Source organism: Staurois parvus, unplaced genomic scaffold, assembly GCF_062004578.1.
Source record: "Staurois parvus isolate SC_StPar_1 unplaced genomic scaffold, SC_StPar_1.0 ptg000299l, whole genome shotgun sequence".
NCBI classification, from domain to species: Eukaryota; Metazoa; Chordata; class Amphibia; order Anura; family Ranidae; genus Staurois; species Staurois parvus.
This window is the reverse complement of record NW_028318095.1, coordinates 19327910-19352006: the sequence shown is the minus strand read 5'-3', so window position 1 is coordinate 19352006 and position 24097 is coordinate 19327910. Positions and strand designations below refer to the sequence as shown.

Genomic DNA, 24097 nt, shown 5'->3' with positions numbered 1-24097 from the left:
GCATGACAAGTCCTCCCGCACAGTCATTTACTGGAAAGATCAGTGTGCTGCCATTTCTCCTTCTATAGCTCTTTATGCAGTACAGAGTGTATGTGATCATTTATTAAAAAAAAAAAAGGGGGTGGGGGGGAACGTATTTATGTTAAAATGTTTTTACTTCTATTTTAAGTTGAATACTGGTTGTTTTACAGGGTGAGGGTTTACAATCATTTTAAATACAAAAAAAAGTTTTTACTGGTTGTTTTTGCAGCAATAATAACGGTTTATTAAAGGTTCCCTAAAATGGGTACATGAAATCCTTTCAAAAGTGCTGTAAAAGCAGTATAGCATGAATTGCATATAAAGTGTAACTCCAGGCAAATGGGTAAATACATATAAAGGAGGGCTGTTTTACCTGTCAGTTTTTGTATTTCTGCTCATCTAGTTCAGAAACTTACAGATGTTATGACACACAGCCCTGTGCAGCAGGGCAAGGGACCTTATTTTTTTTCTGTTTGGAGTTAAAGCAGGACTATACAACCCCCCCCACTCTAGCACGCCTTGCTGGCCTCTGACATCTTTGGACGATCTTGGCGAATCCAGTCTTTAGCCATTTCATTTGGGTGGGCCAAAAAGATGCCACTTTGGTGTATTCACCGTTCATTTAGCTCAACAGATGCTGAAATTGTACACTGAGTTGAGCACAGTAAGAATACTTAAATGCAGAAGAGACCTAGTGTAACTTCTATATTGACCATCTCAATACCGGGCACTTTCACTCCCTTCCTGTCCAGGACAATTTTCAGCTTTCAGCGCTCTCACACTTTGAATGACAACTACTCAGTCATGCAACACTGTACCCTTATGACCTTTTTTTTTTTATCATTTTTTTTTTTTTCACACAAATAGAGCTTTCTTTTAGTGGCATTTAATCACCACTGGGTTTATTTTTTGCGCTATAAATAAAAAAGTACCAAAGTTTGAAGAAAAAACACGTTTTTCTGGGTTTCTGTTATAGAATTTTTCTAATAAGTAACTTTTTTCTTCATAAATTTTCACCATAATTTATACTGCTACATTGTTTGATAAAAATAACCCAAATCTGTGTATATTTGGTCTGTGTGAAAGTCTACAACCTGCGGTACCAATCATTGAAAATTGATCACAACCGATCTACTGACAGCCTCTCATTTCTTGAGACACCAACAAGCCAGTACAGTACAAGAACCCCCCCCCAAATGACCCATGTTTAGAAAGTAGACCTATCAAGGTGTTTAGTAAGAGGCATGGTGATTTTTTGAAGTTGTAATTTTTTCCCCACAGTTCTTTGGAAAATAGAGTAAAACATTATTATCACACACACACACGTACACACATGTACACATACACACACGTCATATTAAGTTATTTCTCACACACAGCATAGGCATATTTTGCAACTACACCCCAAAACACATTTGGCTTCTTCTGAGTAGGTAATACCACATGTGAGACTTTTTCTCGTTCAGGCACCTATTTATTTATTTATTTATCGAGTTTATATAGCGCCGAAGGGTTTGCTCAGCGCTGTACAATAGAGGGGGGACAATACATGAAACAGAACAGTATCATCAAGCAGCACACGAGGGGTTAGAGGGCCCTACTCTTTCGAGCGTACAATCTAGGAGGGAGGGGGTAGAGGCACAGGAGGAAACGGCTGTGGGGGATGGAGTGGTAGGAGGAGGGAAGGGCAGCGGCTGTTAGGTGAGGGTGGGGTAGGCTTCCCTGAAGAGGTGAGTTTTCAGGGAGCGCCTGAAGGTGAGGAGGGAAGGTGACAGTCTGATGGATTGGGGTAGTGAGTTCCAGAGGATGGGGGAGGACCTGGAGAAGTCTTGCAGTCGTGCGTGGGAGGAGGAGACCAGGGAGCAAGATAGAAGGAGGTCCTGTGAAGAGCGAAGGGTACGGGTAGGGTGGTACCTGGGAATCAGGTCGGTGAGGTAGTTAGGGGCAGTGTTGTGAATGGCCTTATAGGTCAGGGTGAGCAATTTAAATTTAATGCGTTGGGCAATGGGGAGCCAGTGGAGGGAGAGGCAGAGGCAGAGGGGGGTGGCAGAGGTGGAGCGGCTGGTGAGGTGGATGAGTCTGGCCGCTGAGTTCAGGATGGTCTGAAGCGGGGAGAGCCTGCACTGGGGTAGGCCGATGAGGAGGGAGTTGCAGTAGTCGAGGCGTGAGATAATCAGGGAGTGTACTAGTAGTTTAGTGGTGTCTGGGGTAAGGAAGGAGCGTATCTTGGCGATATTGCGGAGGTGGAGTCTGCATGTGTTTGTGAGAGATTTGATATGAGGTTGAAAGGAAAGGTTTGAGTCCAGAAAGATGCCAAGGACTTTGGCTTGCTGGGCGGGATTGATGGTGGTGTTGTTGGTAGTGATGGAAAGGATGGGGGGGGGGGGCGCGGGCTGGGGGGAAGATGAGAAGCTCGGTTTTGGAGAGGTTGAGTTTGAGGAAATGGAGCGACATCCAGTCAGAGATGTCGTTTAGGAGGTGAGTGATGCGGGCGGAGAATGTGGGGGTGAGGTGAGGGGTGGATAGGTAGATTTGAGTATCATCGGCATAGAGGTGGTAATTGAAGCCGTGGGAGTGTATGAGTTTGCCAAGGGAGGAGGTGTAGATGGAGAAGAGAAGGGGTCCAAGGACAGAGCCCTGGGGGACCCCAACAGAGAGGGGGAGTGAGGAGGAGGTGGAACCGTTGTAGGAAACGCTGAAGGAGCGTTGGGATAGATAGGACGAGAACCAGGAGAGAGCGGTGTCTCTGATGCCAAGGGAGAGTAGTTTATTAAGGAGGAGGGGGTGGTCGACTGATTCAAAGGCCGCGGAGAGGTCTAGGAGGAGGAGAGGTACAGGCATTATCCCCTTTCAGACCAGTCCGCCTTCTGACACTTTTTGTTTACAAGTAAAAATCAATTTTTTGGGAAAAAATACACTTTAAGAATTTTAATGCACACAAACACAATATAATGCCCACATGATAAAATATAAAATATGGTGTTGCACCGAGTAAATAGATACCAAACATGTCACGCTTTAAAATTGCGCTTGCTTATGGAATGGTGCCAAACTATAGTATTTAAAAATCTCCATAGGCGACACTTTATAAGCCTTTACAGGTTACCAGTTTGGAGCTGCAGATGAGGTTTGGTGATAGAATTATTCCTCTTGCTCAGACATTCGCTGTGATACCTCACGTGTGGTGCAATCGCTGTTTACGTATGCGTACGAGACCAGTGTGTGCGTTTGCCTTTGCACGTGAGCAAGGGGGGATAGGGTTGCTTTAAATTTTTATGTTTTGTGCACTAGTACACTGACAGATGTTGACATATTTTTGTGGGACATGGTGACAGATGTTAGCATGTGCACAGGGACAAATGGTGCTTGGTACACTGGTGTGGGATAGCTGCAGATTTGTTTAACTGATCAATAAAATCATTAGCTACACATCTGTTTGCAGCATCAATCAACCAAATCCCCCCCCCCCCCCCCTTTTTCTCCTGATCTCTCACAGAGCTCAGTGGAGGGAAACCACTACAGAGACACTTTGTTGAAATTCAGAGATGGCTGTGATTGGACACGGCCATCACATGATCATGAGGGACAGTGAAAGAGCCCATAGCCCAGAATCCTGCTGCTGCGCAGCCTTGAGACCGCATGCTGGTTCCTGTTCTGAGGGATGTACAGGAACGTCCACTCAGAATGTGGAAGCTCCCACCAGGCCGTTTATGTACATTGGCCAGGTGGGAGGTGGTTAAAAAGCCTGCCTGTTCGCAATTTTTTTCTTTTAACCACTTTCTTACCGGGCACTTTTACCCCCTTCATACCCAAGCCAATTTTCAGCTTTCAGTGCTCTCACACTTTGACAATTGCGCAGTCATGCAACACTGTACCCATCTGAAATTTTTCTAATTTATTTCACACAAATAGAACTTTTCTTTTGGTGGTATTTAGTCATCACTGGGTGGCAAAAAAAAGTTTTTGTTATAAAATTTTGCAGACAGGTAACTTTCCTTCACTGATGTGCGTAGATGAGGCCGCACTGATAGGTAGCACTTGTGGGCATTGATGTGGCAATGATGGGTGCCGACTGGCGGTGCTGCACTGCTTGGCACTGATCATCAGTGCCAATTTGTTCTGTGACATTTGCCAGTACTTTCCTCATGCTGTGACAGTGCGAGGAAAGTGCTGACGATAATCAGCAACTGTGTTTACTCGAACTGCTGCTGTGGTTGGACACCACTGATCACGTGGTAAAAGGCAGCTGTGTTTGGCCTTTTACCTCATCATGTGATCAGCTGTGTCCGTAGGACACGGTGATCACAGAGCGCTGGGGGCGTGCAGAAGGGCGCGTTCTGGGAAGACGTCATAAGAATCTCTCCCAGAACAGGACAACCGTGCTGTAGCCATCATTCAGCTATAGCACGGTTGTGAAGTGGTTAATTAAAGTTCCAATTATAATTAGTTTATGTACCTCTAGCAGCTTGTGACTAGACAGTGATAGCAGAAGCGGCAAACAAATGTGCTTATCACTGTGATCTCCCCCCCTCAGCATGTTCTTGTTGTCCCATGAGCATCGCAATACTATTGACTGGCTCCTTGTGCTGCTTCTTGCTGTCCCGTTCTGAGCTCTGCTGTGCAGCTTGCAGGAGGCTGATACCATTATATGATGAACTAATGAATACAGAGATACTTTTATTTGTTCCTAAAATGTGTGGGGGTTCTGCGTTACACTAGCAGCGGTGTCTTGTTTGCCAACAAGTTTTAATACAAACAAGCTTCATGATTTCGGTGAAGTACTTTGTTTGCGTTTTGGGAAATGTCTGCAGTTTTGTCCCTTAGGTCTTGTTCACACATACTACAGCATACACCCATGTGGATACCATGCACAGGGATTTCATGCTTTCCTGTGCAGGCAGTCCCATTTGTGTTGGTGGACAGTGGCTGCTCGGACAAAGCTGCTGCTTCCAATTTGACAGCTGTGCCGGTGAATGCCTCCAGACGCTGAAGAGGGCCATACATAGATCAAAAACGAACAGCGGAATTACGATCCATGTATGGGCTAGTTGGTTGTTCTGCCATAGCTGGCGACACTGATCATTGGACTCTGCCAGCAGGGAAGAAACTGCGGGAGTGATTCCCCCATGCGCCTCTAATGAACAAATAAAACGTATATAAACGTTTGGCCTTCCTAAGTGTGTGGGTTTCAGGACCCTCACCCGCACCTACATTGGTGTCAAGTTGAAAGCAGCAGCTATGTCTGTAAAATCACTGTGCCCCAATTGACATGAATGGGACTGTGTGGTGTTTGCACAGAACACCTGTGTATCCCCGTGCCGGTAAACATGACATGGCACATTCATACGCTGCTGTATGCCTCAGGTGAACAAGGATTTACAAAAAGATTAGCAGACTATTAACAAGGGATTTTTGGAGAAGCAAGTCCAATTTAAACGGCAAAAGAAAAGCTTTGCTTATACCTTTTAGGACCTATTGATTGCCTTTACACACTACGTTTCCCTTACGATAATGTCTTCTAATCTTGTGCTTAGTTTGAACTATGCAGATTTAATCCAAGGTTTTGTAAGGCATAGCTGCCAATTCCACACCTTTTAATGTTCTACTAAAATCTAGTTGTTGCAGAGAACTGCAACTTTTGTTACTATCATTTTATTTATTTATATTTTTTTTTTTCAACCCAGAGCGCCGCAAGAGCCAAAATCCTGAGCCGGAACCTGTTAAAGAAGAGGTGGTCATGAGCTCTCAGGGACAAGGTCCCCATGCACAACCATGTAACTGCAAGGCCAGCAGCTCTAGTCTTATTGGAGGAAGTGGAGCAGGCTGGGAAGGCACAGCTCTTCTACACCACGGGAGCTACATTAAATTAGGATGCATCCAATTTCTCTTCTCTATCACAGAGTTTGCAACAAGACAGCCGAAAGGAGAAAGTGATGCCTTAGCACAAGACCTGGACTTAGAAGAAAAGCTGCCTCTAAAGTCGCCTCACCAGGTTCCGGTTTTACGATCTAACTCTGTCCCTTAGGAGCAAATCTCTTAGGGGATTTAGGACTCTTCTATTAAGACGCACTCGTCTGAGCGACCATATGAGGCAGCCTCCCAAGACCCCGTTTTTGGCCAGAAAGAGTTTGCACATTTGCATGATATGAAGAAACTTCTCCCTTTTTCCTCTCTACTTTGCTCAGTTTTTAGGGGCATTTGCACATATATTTCTATCATACATTTCATATATTATAAATATATATAAATATATATTTTTTTTTTATTGTAAAACTCAAACCACCCCCCTATTGTGAATTTACCTCGACACGATCTAAAATCTGGAGACCAGAAATTTACAAAAATAGGATTTTTTTCATCATGTCGCTGTAAATTAATAGGACACAAACTCATCTATTTTGTGCAAGTGACAATTTTATACAGTAAAACAATGTTTTTTTTTTTTTGTTTTTTTTTTTTCATGAAAGATTTTCCTCCTAATTTTGTTACCTTTACAAATGTCCCACCGTAGAACCTTTCACATGACCACAACTGCAATAAAGGTTACCTCCTTCCAAGCTTCAAGAACCACATTCAAAGTTTTGTACATACACAGACGGCTGCCCTTTTTTGCCCTGTTAATTTTTAAAAATTTTTAAAATGTATACAGTGCCGCGTGTGATGCCTTTTGGCTCCTGTCTGTTGTAACAAAACATTTTGTTGTATACATATTTGTCCCCTTTTTTTTTTTATTTTTAATGTAATACTGCCACTTCTCAAGGAGGTTGGAAAAGCTAGATTCAATGTAAATATAATTGTATTGTTTTAGATTTTACAAAACCTTTTTTCCTGTATTCTGTATATATATACATATATATATATAAAAAGTTGATTCTTTCTGAGCTTGTGTTTAACTTTTTCTTTTCATATTGACTATTATAATCGTTTTTGCACCAGTAATAAAGAAGTATGTATGCACCCATAGGCAGTTGATAGAAAGCAAACGTCCGCATGCTAACCCAGAGCAGAAAAACATCAAGCAAAAAAATGGCTTAAGCTGGTGACTGTTTATCTGTTCTGTTGTCAACAGAGATATTCCACACCACGCTAAAATGGAAAGTGAAGGGAAATCTCTCCAGCAATTATAACCCAGCAGATTTCCACATCCACACAAATATGAATTTTGGAATCTCCGCCACTGCACTCCTGTATTCCAACAGTGGGGGCGCAGCTCCTACTGAACCAGGCAAATTTTTGATGTGTATACTCTTCCCCACTCTATCAAAACTAAGATGTTTCTGCAGAAGTGTTTTTTTTGTTTGTTTATTTTTTAATCATTGATATGTCAAATGCTCAGATTGATTGTATGTTAACTGTTCTTTGCTCTGAAAAGAAAAAAATATCTTCTGCTCTCCCTGCCACACAGGCAAACTTGTGGCTACAAGGTAAATATTTTAAATGTCTGCGCTGATTCATCCTGTTGTGATGTAGTAACCTGCAGGAATGTACTACCCACTGTATGGTGTATTGTGGTGCCATCATTTTTCAGTAGCACCCCAATGCACCTATGTAGCACAGCACACTTGCACTTTAAAGTGCTTGGTAAACCTTTACATATACCCAGGGAAGTCACTAGCCTCAGGTGATGGAAAGATTAAACAAATTCTCCTACATAAGTTGTACCTGTCCATCTGCAATCTTCTCTTCTCTACATCTGTAGAAAGTGTGGAATTTATGAACCTTGTCTGAGCATTTAGAGAAAAAAAAAAGGGGGGACAGAGGGCTTAAGTTACACACTGCAGAGTTCAGTGAGGGGAGCTCTGGGAGCTGATTGGATGGAAGGGACACCCATACCCCTCCACACAGCTCACAGGAACAGAGTTGAAGCTGTCATTCTGTTGGAGGTCCCTCCCCGTCACCAATTTTCTCTTGGCGTCATGAAAGCTTGTCAGAAATTATTTATACTGATAGTAGAGGAACAAAGCTGCAGACAGAAATGACATTTGGTGCTCTGGATTGAGACAAGTACACACTGTAGAGGAATATGCTTTAACTTTTCCTGTCCGAGGTTTATAATCGCCCTTAATGCGCTTTTACACACAGATGTGAGAAATCTTACCACTGTCCTAATTATTTCCAGTCCATATGATGTTATGACATCCTGGACTTTCAGTGGTTATACCAGGATGATGCCTGTAGCTACAGGCATCATCCTGGTGTTTTTTTTTAGGGCTGGCGATTCTCTTCTCTTTTATGTAAAGGCCATCCTAGCAGCACTGAAGCCAGCAGTTGTGCCAGCTTACCATAGAGCTGATTGAGGAGCGGATCATCCCCGATCATGTCTATGGTATTAGAAACCAAAAGCGTCATGTATTTGGTCACTTTCAGTTTCAGCCCTGTTTGCTGGCTAGTACAAGCATCAGATCAGACTGATCTTGGTCTGACCTGATTTTGTGCTAAGGGCAGAGGAGACATCTGGGGTCTAAAAATAGTGCATGTCTGTTTTTCTTGCAATTTTTTAAATTTCTGAATTTGGAAAATATCTGAATTTTGAAAATTTATGAAAAATTTGGAATATTTCAGAAAATTTCATAAAATATTAAATTTAAAAAAAATTTGAATTTTTTTAAAATTTGGAAAATTTAGAAAATGTTTAAAATGTCGAAATTTGTCAATTTGAAAAATTTAAAAACACAATTTTTAAATTAAAATTTCTGAATTTTGGAAAAATTCAGGACATGTTGAAAAGAAGAAAAAAAAAAAAAACACACCCATAAGAGTGGATGCAGCCTAGGCTCTTCCACCATTCTGGAGGGATTACACTAAGGGGGATTACAGTGTAAAAATTACACTGGGGGAGTTACCCTGCAGGGATTTACACTGGGTGATATTACACTGGACTGCTCATTTAACCACTTGCCCTCCAGAGGATTTACCCCCCCCCCCCCCCCTCTTCCTGACCAGGCCATTTTTTTTGCGTTACGGCGCTGCGTTACTTTTTTTTTTTTTTTTTTTTTCCCATACTTGTAATGGCAATCAGTGACTTATAGCGGGACTGCTATGAGAATTCTGACATGGGGGGGAACCAACTGCCATTGACATCTCAATGACACTAATACAGTGGTCAGTGCTAATAGAAAGCACTAATGGCACTGGACAGGAAGGGGTTAACATCTGGTGCAATCAAAGTGTTAACTGTGCTGTGTGTGTGTTTTTTACTTGGGAAACATCCTGCTGTGTATTTCTGTGCATACACAGCAGCATGTTATTGGTGGCAGGAGAGAGACCTGTGTTGTCAGTGTTAGGCTCCATCTACACTGCAGCTGATAAACTCACAAGGTTTTTTCTTATTTCAGCAGCCCCTAAACTCTCCCTAATGTATTCCTATGTGTCCATGTACACTGTCCTTTACAGGCAGTAGAGTTTTAGTCTTTTTTTTTTTTTTTTTTTTAACGCAACAAACTTGTGTTCAGGAGTAGATTTTATCAGCATTTCAACCGCCAAATGCTTGTAAACGTGGCTAACTGCTTTTATAAGCGTCTGCGTTTGGAAATTTTTAATTTTTTTTAACTCCCCCATTCCCAGATGCTATCCAGAGCCTTTTTTCATCTTGAAATATGCATGCAAACAGTTTTCCCAGTACTAAAATGGACCTGGTACACCATACTTTGATGTTTTGCATGAAAGAAAATATGTTACACTGCTGCAATAATTTCTCAACAGGAATGAGCCGGAACACATCCAATCACCACAAAAAAAGTACAGCTAATCTCAAATATTGCTCTCTCTGGTTCTGCTCTCTCAAAATGTCTGAAATAGTTAATTTTTTTATTGTTTTTTTTTTTGTGCATTCTGGGCATTTTGGAAGGTCTCCTGAGGTTATCTTAAAAAAAAAAAAAAAAAAAAACACAAAAAAAACTTCTAAACACAAATGTGCATAAACCTGCCCCTTGTACATGGAGCATTACACAGTGATCTTGCCAGGTGACAGCTGGTTATCTCTGGCCGGTGATTGACATCTGTAGCAGCCAATGGCGGTGTGGGTAGGTCAGCGCATGTCCCCACCTGGAAATGCACATTATTTCTTTCTTTCAGGTACTTATAGCGCTGTCAATTTACGCAGCACTTTACATGTATATTGTACATTCACATCAGTCCCTGACACATCACTTTACACGCACACACGCAGCCCTGTAGCAGTAGTTCTGGGTGGGGAAGTGGCTAAAATCCCCAGGTTTATTTTTTGTCCCAGTCCAGGCCTGGTTCAATCAATGGCTTCAAATAAAGTTCAAGACTACTGCTTTCTTCTCTTATAGCAACCACAATCTGCCCACGGACAGCCAGATTTGCAGAATGCCCTGAACAGTCTCTTGGTCCAGGGAGTAGTTATGACAATATCTTTACAGAAACAGATCAGAGGATTCTATTCAATCCAGTTCATGGTACACAAATTGGGACCTAAACAGCAATCTGCTTTGGATGCATACAAACTGCACATTATTAGCTGCGTCCAGTTTGTGTGTGGCCAAAACGACTGCCCCTGGATGCAAACTGTGTGGCCAGCACCAGTCAGAAGCCCTAGTCGCATGTGACCTCTGGCATTTGGTATGGAGTTGTTACGCGAGAACATTGGTGGAGTTGGCCACTGTGCAGCCTACACCTCTATCTATGCAGCTGTTTGCATACAAGGTGTCTAAAGAGCAGATTTCTCCACCAACAATCATAGTGGGCATCTGTCTGCATGGGCCCTGAATCACACTGCTGGGACTTCAGATGCGACATGCAATTTACAAATCGCACCTGAAGGCGTATCTAATGTACACTACAGGTGAAACTCGAAAAATTAGAATATCGTGCAAAAGTTCATTTATTTCAGTAATGCAACTTAAAAGGTGATACTAATATATGAGATAGACTCATTACATGCAAAGCAAGATAGTTCAAGCCGTGATTTGTCATAATTGTGATGATTATGGCTTACAGCTCATGAAAACCCCAAATCCACAATCTCAGAAAATTAGAATATTACATGCAATCAATAAAACAAGGATTGTACATAGAACAATATCGGACCTCTGAAAAGTATAAGCATGCATATGTACTCAGTACTTTGTTTGGGCCCCTTTTGCAGCAATTACTGCCTCAATGCGGCGTGGCATGGAAGCTATCAGCCTGTGGCACTGCTGAGGTGTTATGGAAGACCAGGATGCTTCAATAGCGGCCTTCAGCTCTTCTGCATTGTTCGGTCTCATGTCTCTCATCTTTCTCTTGGCAATGCCCCATAGATTCTTTATGGGGTTCAGGTTAGGAGAGTTTGCTGGCCAATCAAGCACAGTAATCCCACGGTCATTGAACCAGGTTTTGGTGCTTTTGGCAGTGTGGGCAGGTGCCAAGTCCTGCTGGAAAATGAAGTCAGTATCCCCATAAAGCTCGTCTGTGGAAGGAAGCATGAAGTGCTCCAAAATCTCCTGGTAGTCGGCTGCGTTGACCCTGGACTTAATGAAGCAGAGTGGACCAACACCAGCAGATGACATGGCTCCCCAAATCAACACAGACTGTGGAAACTTCACACTGGACTTCAAGCATCTTGCAGTGTGTGTCTCTCCATTCTTCCTCCATACTCTGGGTCCTTGGTTTCCAAATAAGATGCAAAAGTTGTTCTCATCGGAAAAGAGGACTTTGGACCACTGAGCAACAGACCAGGTCTGTTTTTCTTTAGCCCAGGTAAGACGCTTCTGACGTTTGTTGTTCAGGAGCAGCTTGCCAAGAGGAATACGACATTTGAAGCCCATGTCCAGGATCCGTCTGTGTGTGGTGGCTCTTGATGCACTGACTCCAGCCTCAGTCCACTCCTTGTGAAAGTCCCCAACACTTTTGAATGGCCTTTTCCTGACAATCCTCTCCAGGCTCATCCCTGCTGCTTGTGCACCTTTTTCTTCCACACTTTTCCCTTCCACATAACTTTCTATTAATGTGCTTTGATACAGCACTTTGGGAACATCCAACTTCTTTTGCAATTACCTTTTGAGGCTTTCCCTCCTTTTGGAGGGTGTCAATGATGGTTTTCTGCACAGCTGTCAGGTCAGCAGTCTTTCCCACGATTGTGATTCCTACTGAACCAGACTGAGAGACCATTTAAAGGCTCAGGAACCCTTTGCAGGTGTTATGGCTTAATTAGCTGATTAGAGTGGGACACTTTGAGCCGAGAATATTGCACCTTTTCACAATATTCTAATTTTCTGAGATTGTGGATTTGGGGTTTTCATGAGCTGTAAGCCATAATCATCACAATTATGACAAATCGCGGCTTGAACTATCTTGCTTTGCATGTAATGAGTCTATCTCATATATTAGTTTCACCTTTTAAGTTGCATTACTGAAATCAATGAACTTTTGCACGATATTCTAATTTTTAGAGTTTCACTTGTATATTGCCAAAAGTATTGGGACGCCTGTCTTTACACGCACATGAACTTTAATTGCATCCCAGTCTTAGTCCGTAGGGTTCAATAATGAGTTGGCCCACCCTTTGCAGCTGTAACAGCTTCAACTCTGAAAAGTCCAACCCCTGAAAAACAACCCCACACCATAATCCCCCCTCCACCAAGCTTTACACTTGGCACAATACAGTCAGGTAAGTACCGTTCTCCTGGCAACCACCAAACCCAGACATTTCATTGCATTGCCAGAAGAGTGGTCACTACAGAGAACACGTCTCCACTGCTCTAGAGTCCAGTGGTTGGGTGCTTTACACTACTGCATCCGATGCTTTGCATTGCACTTGGTGATGTAAGACTTGGACGCAGCTGCTTGGCCACGGAAACCCATTCCATGAAGCTCTCTATGTTGTGTTAATCTGAAGGCCACATGAAGTTTGGAGGTCTTTAGCTATTGACTCTGCAGACAGTTAATGACTTCTGTGCGCTTCAGCATGCACTGACCCCGCTCTGTCATTTTACGTGGCCTACAACTTCATGGCTGAGTTGCTGTTGTTCCCAGTTGCTTCCACTTTATTACAATACCACTAACAGTTGACCGTGGAATATTTAGTTGCCAGGAAATGTCACGGATGGATTTATTGCACAGGTGCTAACCTATCACGTTACCACGCTGAATTCAGAGAGACCTGAGAGCGACCCATTCTTTCTCAAATGTTTGTAGAAGCAGTCTGCATGTCTAGGTGCTTGATTGTATACACCTGTGGCCATGGAGGTGATTGGAACACCTGAATCACATGATTTGGAGGGTGGGCCCAATACTTTTGGCAATATAGTGTATTTCTATGGCACTGTCTAAAGCTAAGTACACATCTGTGCGGGTGGTGCCGCTGCGGATCCACACGAAAATCCATGCAGCTGTTCTAATGGCACGCTGCCCACACTGGAAAATGCAATCATACTGGGAACTGAGATTCCCGTGCGGGCTACGTTTTCGGAAGAAGTGCAGGGACTTCCATGCCTGTGACACGCAGGGAAAGAGTCCATTCAAATGAATGGGCTCTCGTGCCCATGCAAAACGTGGCCCACATGGCCGCATATATGTGAACTGGGGCTCAACTACTTGCCCTCTAATAGATTTACCCCCCTGCCTGACCAGGCCATTTATTGCTATACAGCGCTGAATTACTTTAACTGACAATTGCGTGGTCATGCAACTTTGCACCCAAATGAAATTTCTATCTTTTCCCCCACAAATAGAGCTTCTTTCGGTGGTATTTGATCGCCTCTGCGGTTTTTATTTTTGTGCTATAAACAAAAAAACTGACACTTTTGAAAAAAAAAACAAAACAATATTTGACTTTTTGCTATTAACCCCTTCCCGCCAGCCACACACAAATGTGCATCTGGGCCTAGACGCCAAGTGGCCGCACGTTTGCATTCATGTAAGAAAAAATATATGTGCTGAGAGCGCGCTCCCAGCACACATGTCCAGTACTGACGGAAAGGTCCCGATCTGCTCTTTCGATCAGGACCTTTCCTGATCATGTGACCGCCGTGACGACACGTCACAACGGTCACATGATCCCTAAACCACGCCCCACCCGCCTCCCGGCGTCTGAAACTCTTAAAGGGCCGGGAGGCGCCGGTGGGAAGGGGTTAAACATGTCCAGTAAAAAAAATTTTAAACTCAAATTTCAGCATAAATTTAGACCAAAATGTATTCTGCTATGTCTTTGCTAAAAATAAAAAAAATCCCAATACATGTAAATTGGTTTATGTGAAAGTTATAGCGTTTATAAATGGCGGTATATATACTGGGATTTTTTTTTTCTTAATGGCGGCGATCAGCGACTAGCAGGACTGCAGCAGACATTCTGACACTGGGGGGAACTGACTTGGTTATCACTCACATCCCCAGTGACAACAATACAATGATTAGTGCTAAAAGCACTGACACTGCACTAATGACACTCACTGGGCAGGAAGGGGTTAACTATGTGCCGTGTGTGCGCTTTACACTGTAAGCACACTGCTTTGTATGGCTGTGCTATGCAGTCATACAAAGCAGTGTGCAGGAGCTGACGGGAGAGAGCTGTATTGTTTACATACAGGTCTCTCCCCCATCGGTAATACTCGGAGATCGCCGGGTGCTAGCGGGGTATCACTGGCTGGGACTCGTGATTGGCAGCTGAGGCTGTGACTAGCGGCTATGGTAGGGCGCACGTGTCCCCTACCTGGAACTGCAAAATCATGTATACGTGATTTTGCACACCCGTACCGCCCTGTAGTGGTATTTCTGTTATAAGGAGGCGTGGAATGGTCAATAGGCGTGATTTCAGGTCGCACGATTTGAAAAATAGTTCCTGCATTACTTTTTCACCACTTCAGTGCGATTTATCTCTCATAGACTAGAAGTCCTGGTTCACACTGGATCCAGCTTTGAAATTGTGCGACTTCACTTGAAGTCGTATGTCAGCGTGACTCTGCAGACATCTGTATGACTTCACACACCGACGTCTATGCCAGTCGCACCTGAAATTGCAGAAAATAGTGCAGGAACCACTTTCAAAATCATTGGAGTCGCACTGATTCATTGCCGACCATGAATATAACACTTGTGTGAATGTAGTGTCTGTGTGAATATAACACTTCTGTGAATGTAGTGTCTGTGTGAATATAACACTTGTGTGAATGTAGTGTCTGTGTGAATATAACACTTGTGTGAATGGAGTGTCTGTGTGAATATAACATTTGTGTGAATGTAGCGGCCCTGTGAATATAGTATCTGTGTGAATATAACACTTGTGTGGATGTAGTGTCTGTGTGAATATAGCACCCATGTGAATGTAGTGTCTGTGTGAATATAACACTTGTGTGAATGTAGTGTCTGTGTGACTATAGTGCACGTGAATGTAGTGTCTGTGTGAATATAACACTTGTGTGAATATAACATTTGTGTGAATGTAGTGTCTGAATATAACACTTGTGTGAATGTAGTGTCTGTGAATATAACATTTGTGTGAATACAGTGTCTGTGTGAATATAACACTTGTGTGAATGTAGTGTCTGTGTGAATACAACACTTGTGTGAATGTAGTGTCTGTGTGAATATAACACTTGTGTGAATGTAGTGTCTGTGTGAATATAACACTTGTGTGAATGGAGTGTCTGTGTGAATATAACATTTGTGTGAATGTAGCGGCCCTGTGAATATAGTATCTGTGTGAATATAACACTTGTGTGGATGTAGTGTCTGTGTGACTATAGTGCACGTGAATGTAGTGTCTGTGTGAATATAACACTTGTGTGAATGTAGTGTCTGTGTGAATATAACATTTGTGTGAATACAGTGTCTGTGTGAATATAACACTTGTGTGAATGTAGTGTCTGTGTGACTATAACACTTGTGTGAATGTAGTGCCTGTGTGAATATAACATTTGTGTGAATGTAGTGTCTGTGTGAATATAACACTTGTGTGAATGTAGTGCCTGTGTGAATATAACACTTGTGTGAATGTAGTGTCTGTGTGAATATAACATTTGTGTGAATGTAGTGTCCGTGTGAATATAACACTTGTGTGAATGTAGTGTCCGTGTGAATATAACACTTGTGTGAATGTAGTGTCTGTGTGAATATAACATTTGTGTGAATGTAGTGTCCGTGTGAATATAACATTTGTGTGAATGTAGTGTCTGTGTAAATATAACACTTGTGTGAATGTAGTGTCTGTGTGAATATAACACTTGTGTGAATGTAGTGTCTGTGTGAATATAACACTTGTGTGAATGTAGTGTCTGTGTGAATATAACACTTGTGTGAATGTAGTGTCTGTGTGAATATAACACTTGTGTGAATGTAGTGCCTGTGTGAATATAACACTTGTGTGAATGTAGTGTCTGTGTGAATATAACATTTGTGTGAATGTAGTGTCTGTGTGAATATAACACTTGTGTGAATGGAGTGTCTGTGTGAATATAACATTTGTGTGAATGTAGCGGCCCTGTGAATATAGTATCTGTGTGAATATAACACTTGTGTGGATGTAGTGTCTGTGTGAATATAACACTTGTGTGAATGTAGTGTCTGTGTGAATATAACACTTGTGTGAATGTAGTGTCTGTGTGAATATAACACTTGTGTGAATGTAGTGTCTGTGTGAATATAACACTTGTGTGAATGTAGTGTCTTTGTGAATATAACACTTGTGTGAATGTAGTGTCTGTGTGAATATAACACTTGTGTGAATGTAGTGTCTGTGTGAATATAACACTTGTGTGAATGTAGTGTCTGTGTGAATATAACATTTGTGTGAATGTAGTGTCTGTCTGATTATAACACTTGTGTGAATGTAGTGTCTGTGTGAATATAACACTTGTGTGAATGTAGTGTCTGTGTGAATATAACACTTGTGTGAATGTAGTGTCTGTGTGAATATAACACTTGTGTGAATGTAGTGTCTGTGTGAATATAACACTTGTGTGAATGTAGTGTCTGTGTGAATATAACACTTGTGTGAATGTAGTGTCTGTGTGAATATAACACTTGTGTGAATGTAGTGTCTGTGTGAATATAACACTTGTGTGAATGTAGTGCCTGTGTGAATATAACACTTGTGTGAATGTAGTGTCTGTGTGAATATAACATTTGTGTGAATGTAGTGTCCGTGTGAATATAACACTTGTGTGAATGTAGTGTCTGTGTGAATATAACACTTGTGTGAATGGAGTGTCTGTGTGAATATAACATTTGTGTGAATGTAGCGGCCCTGTGAATATAGTATCTGTGTGAATATAACACTTGTGTGGATGTAGTGTCTGTGTGAATATAGCACTTGTGTGAATGTAGTGTCTGTGTGACTATAGTGCACGTGAATGTAGTGTCTGTGTGAATATAACATTTGTGTGAATACAATGTCTGTGTGAATATAACACTTGTGTGAATGTAGTGTCTGAATATAACACTTGTGTGAATGTAGTGCCTGTGTGAATATAACATTTGTGTGAATGTAGTGTCTGTGTGAATATAACACTTGTGTGAATGTAGTGTCTGTGTGAATATAACACTTGTGTGAATGGAGTGTCTGTGTGAATATAACATTTGTGTGAATGTAGCGGCCCTGTGAATATAGTATCTGTGTGAATATAACACTTGTGTGGATGTAGTGTCTGTGTGAATATAGCACTTGTGTGAATGTAGTGTCTGTGTGACTATAGTGAACGTGAATGTAGTGTCTGTGTGAATATAACACTTGTGTGAATGTAGTGTCTGTGTGAATATAACACTTGTGTGAATGTAGTGTCTGAATATAACACTTGTGTGAATGTAGTGTCTGTGTGAATATAACACTTGTGTGAATGTAGTGTCTGTGTGAATATAACACTTGTGTGAATGTAGTGTCTGTGTGAATATAACACTTGTGTGAATGTAGTGTCTGTGTGAATATAACACTTGTGTGAATGTAGTGTCTGTGTGAATATAACACTTGTGTGAATGTAGTGTCTGTGTGAATATAACACTTGTGTGAATATAACATTTGTGTGAATGTAGTGTCTGTCTGAATATAACACTTTTGTGAATGTAGTGTCTGTCTGAATATAACACTTTTGTGAATGTAGTGTCTGTGTGAATATAACACTTGTGTGAATGTAGCGGCCCTGTGAATATAACACTTGTGTGAATGTAGCGGCCCTGTGAATATAGTATCTGTGTGAATATAACACTTGTGTGGATGTAGTGTCTGTGTGAATATAACACTTGTGTGAATGTAGTGTCTGTGTGAATATAACACTTGTGTGAATGTAGTGTCTGTGTGAATATAACATTTGTGTGAATGTAGTGTCTGTGTGAATATAACACTTGTGTGAATGTAGTGCCTGTGTGAATATAACACTTGTGTGAATGTAGTGTCTGTGTGAATATAACACTTGTGTGAATGTAGTGTCTGTGTGAATATAACACTTGTGTGAATGTAGTGTCTGTGTGAATATAACACTTGTGTGAATGTAGTGTCTGTGTGAATATAACACTTGTGTGAATATAACATTTGTGTGAATGTAGTGTCTGTCTGAATATAACACTTTTGTGAATGTAGTGTCTGTGTGAATATAACACTTGTGTGAATGTAGCGGCCCTGTGAATATAACACTTGTGTGAATGTAGCGGCCCTGTGAATATAGTATCTGTGTGAATATAACACTTGTGTGGATGTAGTGTCTGTGTGAATATAACACTTGTGTGAATGTAGTGTCTGTGTGACTATAGTGCACGTGAATGTAGTGTCTGTGTGAATATAACACTTGTGTGAATGTAGTGTCTGTGTGAATATAACATTTGTGTGAATGTAGTGTCTGAATATAACACTTGTGTGAATGTAGTGTCTGTGTGAATATAACATTTGTGTGAATGTAGTGTCTGTGTGAATATAACATTTGTGTGAATGTAGTGTCTGTGTGAATATAACACTTGTGTGAATGTAGTGTCTGTGTGAATATAACACTTGTGTGAATGTAGTGTCTGTGTGAATATAACACTTGTGTGAATGTAGTGTCTGTGTGAATATAACACTTGTGTGAATGTAGTGTCTGTGTGAATATAACACTTGTGTGAATGTAGTGTCCGTGTGAATATAACACTTGTGTGAATGTAGTGTCTGTGTGAATATAACACTTGTGTGAATGTAGTGTCTGTGTGAATATAACAATTGTGTGAATGTAGTGTCTGTGTGAATATAACACTTGTGTGAATGTAGTGTCTGTGTGAATATAACACTTGTGTGAATATAACAATTGTGTGAATGTAGTGTCTGTGTGAATATAACACTTGTGTGAATGTAGTGTCTGTGTGAATATAACACTTGTGTGAATGTAGTGTCTGTTGGAATATAACATTTGTGTGAATGTCGTGTCTGTGTGAATATAACATTTGTGTGAATGTAGTGTCTGTGTGAATATAACACTTGTGTGAATATAACATTTGTGTGATTGTAGTGCCTGTGTGAATATAACACTTGTGTGAATGTAGTGTCTGTGTGAATATAACATTTGTGTGAATGTAGTGTCTGTGTGAATATAACACTTGTGTGAATGTAGTGTCCGTGTGAATATAACACTTGTGTGAATGTAGCGGCTGTGTGAATATAACACTTGTGTGAATGTAGCGGCCTTGTGAATATATTATCTGTGTGAATATAACACTTGTGTGAATGTAGTGTCTGTGTGAATATAACACTTGTGTGAATGTAGTGTCTGTGTGAATATAACACTTGTGTGAATGTAGTGTCTGTGTGAATATAACACTTGTGTGAATGTAGTGCCTGTGTGAATATAACACTTGTGTGAATGTAGTGTCCGTGTGAATATAACACTTGTGTGAATGTAGCGGCTGTGTGAATATAACACTTGTGTGAATGTAGCGGCCTTGTGAATATATTATCTGTGTGAATATAACACTTGTGTGAATGTAGTGTCTGTGTGAATATAACACTTGTGTGAATGTAGTGTCTGTGTGAATATAACACTTGTGTGAATGTAGTGTCTGTGTGAATATAACACTTGTGTGAATGTAGTGTCTGTGTGAATATAACACTTGTGTGAATGGAGTGTCTGTGTGAATATAACATTTGTGTGAATGTAGCGGCCCTGTGAATATAGTATCTGTGTGAATATAACACTTGTGTGGATGTAGTGTCTGTGTGAATATAACATTTGTGTGAATGTAGCGGCCCTGTGAATATAGTATCTGTGTGAATATAACACTTGTGTGAATGTAGTGTCTGTGTGACTATAGTGAACGTGAATGTAGTGTCTGTGTGACTATAGTGAACGTGAATATAGTATCTGTGTGAATATAACACTTGTGTGGATGTAGTGTCTGTGTGAATATAACACTTGTGTGAATGTAGTGTCTGTGTGAATATAACACTTGTGTGAATGTAGTGTCTGAATATAACACTTGTGTGAATGTAGTGTCTGTGTGAATATAACACTTGTGTGAATGTAGTGTCTGTGTGAATATAACACTTGTGTGAATGTAGTGTCTGTGTGAATATAACACTTGTGTGAATGTAGTGTCTGTGTGAATATAACACTTGTGTGAATGTAGTGTCTGTGTGAATATAACACTTGTGTGAATGTAGTGTCTGTGTGAATATAACACTTGTGTGAATGTAGTGTCTGTGTGAATATAACACTTGTGTGAATGTAGCGGCCCTGTGAATATAACACTTGTGTGAATGTAGCGGCCCTGTGAATATAGTATCTGTGTGAATATAACACTTGTGTGGATGTAGTGTCTGTGTGAATATAACACTTGTGTGAATGTAGTGTCTGTGTGAATATAACACTTGTGTGAATGTAGTGTCTGTGTGAATATAACATTTGTGTGAATGTAGTGTCTGTGTGAATATAACACTTGTGTGAATGTAGTGCCTGTGTGAATATAACACTTGTGTGAATGTAGTGTCTGTGTGAATATAACACTTGTGTGAATGTAGTGTCTGTGTGAATATAACACTTGTGTGAATGTAGTGTCTGTGTGAATATAACACTTGTGTGAATGTAGTGTCTGTGTGAATATAACACTTGTGTGAATATAACATTTGTGTGAATGTAGTGTCTGTCTGAATATAACACTTTTGTGAATGTAGTGTCTGTGTGAATATAACACTTGTGTGAATGTAGCGGCCCTGTGAATATAACACTTGTGTGAATGTAGCGGCCCTGTGAATATAGTATCTGTGTGAATATAACACTTGTGTGGATGTAGTGTCTGTGTGAATATAACACTTGTGTGAATGTAGTGTCTGTGTGAATGTAGTGTCTGTGTGACTATAGTGCACGTGAATGTAGTGTCTGTGTGAATATAACACTTGTGTGAATGTAGTGTCTGTGTGAATATAACACTTGTGTGAATGTAGTGTCTGTGTGAATATAACATTTGTGTGAATGTAGTGTCTGAATATAACACTTGTGTGAATGTAGTGTCTGTGTGAATATAACATTTGTGTGAATGTAGTGTCTGTGTGAATATAACATTTGTGTGAATGTAGTGTCTGTGTGAATATAACACTTGTGTGAATGTAGTGTCTGTGTGAATATAACACTTGTGTGAATGTAGTGTCTGTGTGAATATAACACTTGTGTGAATATAACATTTGTGTGATTGTAGTGTCTGAATATAACACTTGTGTGAATGTAGTGTCTGTGTGAATATAACATTTGTGTGAATGTAGTGTCTGTGTGAATATAACACTTGTGTGAATGTAGTGTCTGTGTGAATATAACACTTGTGTGAATGTAGTGTCTGTGTGAATATAACACTTGTGTGAATATAACATTTGTGTGAATGTAGTGTCTGAATATAACACTTGTGTGAATGTAGTGTCTGTGTGAATATAACATTTGTGTGAATGTAGTGTCTGTGTGAATATAACACTTGTGTGAATGTAGTGTCTGTGTGAATATAACACTTGTGTGAATGTAGTGTCTGTGTGAATATAACACTTGTGTGAATGTAGTGTCTGTGTGAATATAACATTTGTGTGAATGTAGTGTCTGAATATAACACTTGTGTGAATGTAGTGTCTGTGTGAATATAACATTTGTGTGAATGTAGTGTCTGTGTGAATATAACATTTGTGTGAATGTAGTGTCTGTGTGAATATAACATTTGTGTGAATGTAGTGCCTGTGTGAATATAACACTTGTGTGAATGTAGTGTCTGTGTGAATATAACACTTGTGTGAATATAACATTTGTGTGATTGTAGTGCCTGTGTGAATATAACACTTGTGTGAATGTAGTGTCTGTGTGAATATAACATTTGTGTGAATGTAGTGTCTGTGTGAATATAACACTTGTGTGAATGTAGTGTCCGTGTGAATATAACACTTGTGTGAATGTAGCGGCTGTGTGAATATAACACTTGTGTGAATGTAGCGGCCTTGTGAATATATTATCTGTGTGAATATAACACTTGTGTGAATGTAGTGTCTGTGTGAATATAACACTTGTGTGAATGTAGTGTCTGTGTGAATATAACACTTGTGTGAATGTAGTGTCTGTGTGAATATAACACTTGTGTGAATGTAGTGCCTGTGTGAATATAACACTTGTGTGAATGTAGTGTCCGTGTGAATATAACACTTGTGTGAATGTAGCGGCTGTGTGAATATAACACTTGTGTGAATGTAGCGGCCTTGTGAATATATTATCTGTGTGAATATAACACTTGTGTGAATGTAGTGTCTGTGTGAATATAACACTTGTGTGAATGTAGTGTCTGTGTGAATATAACACTTGTGTGAATGTAGTGTCTGTGTGAATATAACACTTGTGTGAATGTAGTGTCTGTGTGAATATAACACTTGTGTGAATGTAGTGTCTGTGTGAATATAACACTTGTGTGAATGTAGTGCCTGTGTGAATATAACACTTGTGTGAATGTAGTGTCCGTGTGAATATAACACTTGTGTGAATGTAGCGGCTGTGTGAATATAACACTTGTGTGAATGTAGCGGCCTTGTGAATATATTATCTGTGTGAATATAACACTTGTGTGAATGTAGTGTCTGTGTGAATATAACACTTGTGTGAATGTAGTGTCTGTGTGAATATAACACTTGTGTGAATGTAGTGTCTGTGTGAATATAACACTTGTGTGAATGTAGTGTCCGTGTGAATATAACACTTGTGTGAATGTAGTGTCTGTGTGAATATAACACTTGTGTGAATGTAGTGTCTGTGTGAATATAACAATTGTGTGAATGTAGTGTCTGTGTGAATATAACACTTGTGTGAATGTAGTGTCTGTGTGAATATAACACTTGTGTGAATATAACAATTGTGTGAATGTAGTGTCTGTGTGAATATAACACTTGTGTGAATGTAGTGTCTGTGTGAATATAACACTTGTGTGAATGTAGTGTCTGTTGGAATATAACATTTGTGTGAATGTCGTGTCTGTGTGAATATAACATTTGTGTGAATGTAGTGTCTGTGTGAATATAACACTTGTGTGAATATAACATTTGTGTGATTGTAGTGCCTGTGTGAATATAACACTTGTGTGAATGTAGTGTCTGTGTGAATATAACATTTGTGTGAATGTAGTGTCTGTGTGAATATAACACTTGTGTGAATGTAGTGTCTGTGTGAATACAACACTTGTGTGAATGTAGTGTCTGTGTGAATATAACACTTGTGTGAATGTAGTGTCTGTGTGAATATAACACTTGTGTGAATGGAGTGTCTGTGTGAATATAACATTTGTGTGAATGTAGCGGCCCTGTGAATATAGTATCTGTGTGAATATAACACTTGTGTGGATGTAGTGTCTGTGTGACTATAGTGCACGTGAATGTAGTGTCTGTGTGAATATAACACTTGTGTGAATGTAGTGTCTGTGTGACTATAGTGCACGTGAATGTAGTGTCTGTGTGAATATAACACTTGTGTGAATGTAGTGTCTGTGTGAATATAACATTTGTGTGAATACAGTGTCTGTGTGAATATAACACTTGTGTGAATGTAGTGTCTGTGTGACTATAACACTTGTGTGAATGTAGTGCCTGTGTGAATATAACATTTGTGTGAATGTAGTGTCTGTGTGAATATAACACTTGTGTGAATGTAGTGTCTGTGTGAATATAACACTTGTG

General features: G+C 40.4%; 1 protein-coding gene across 2 annotated transcripts in view; it reads left to right on the top strand.

Annotated features, from left to right (window-relative positions):
* Window positions 1-6902, top strand: part of PHF12 (PHD finger protein 12) — a 102796-nt gene extending 95894 nt beyond the window's left edge. For both annotated transcript variants that reach the window (XM_089682995.1, XM_089682994.1), the window contains exon 15: window positions 5706-6902. In XM_089682995.1, coding sequence (XP_089539121.1) covers window positions 5706-6046 — 341 coding nt within the window. In that variant the 3' untranslated portion in view covers window positions 6047-6902. The remainder of the gene's footprint in view (window positions 1-5705) is intronic.
* The last annotated feature ends 17195 nt before the right edge of the window (window positions 6903-24097 follow it).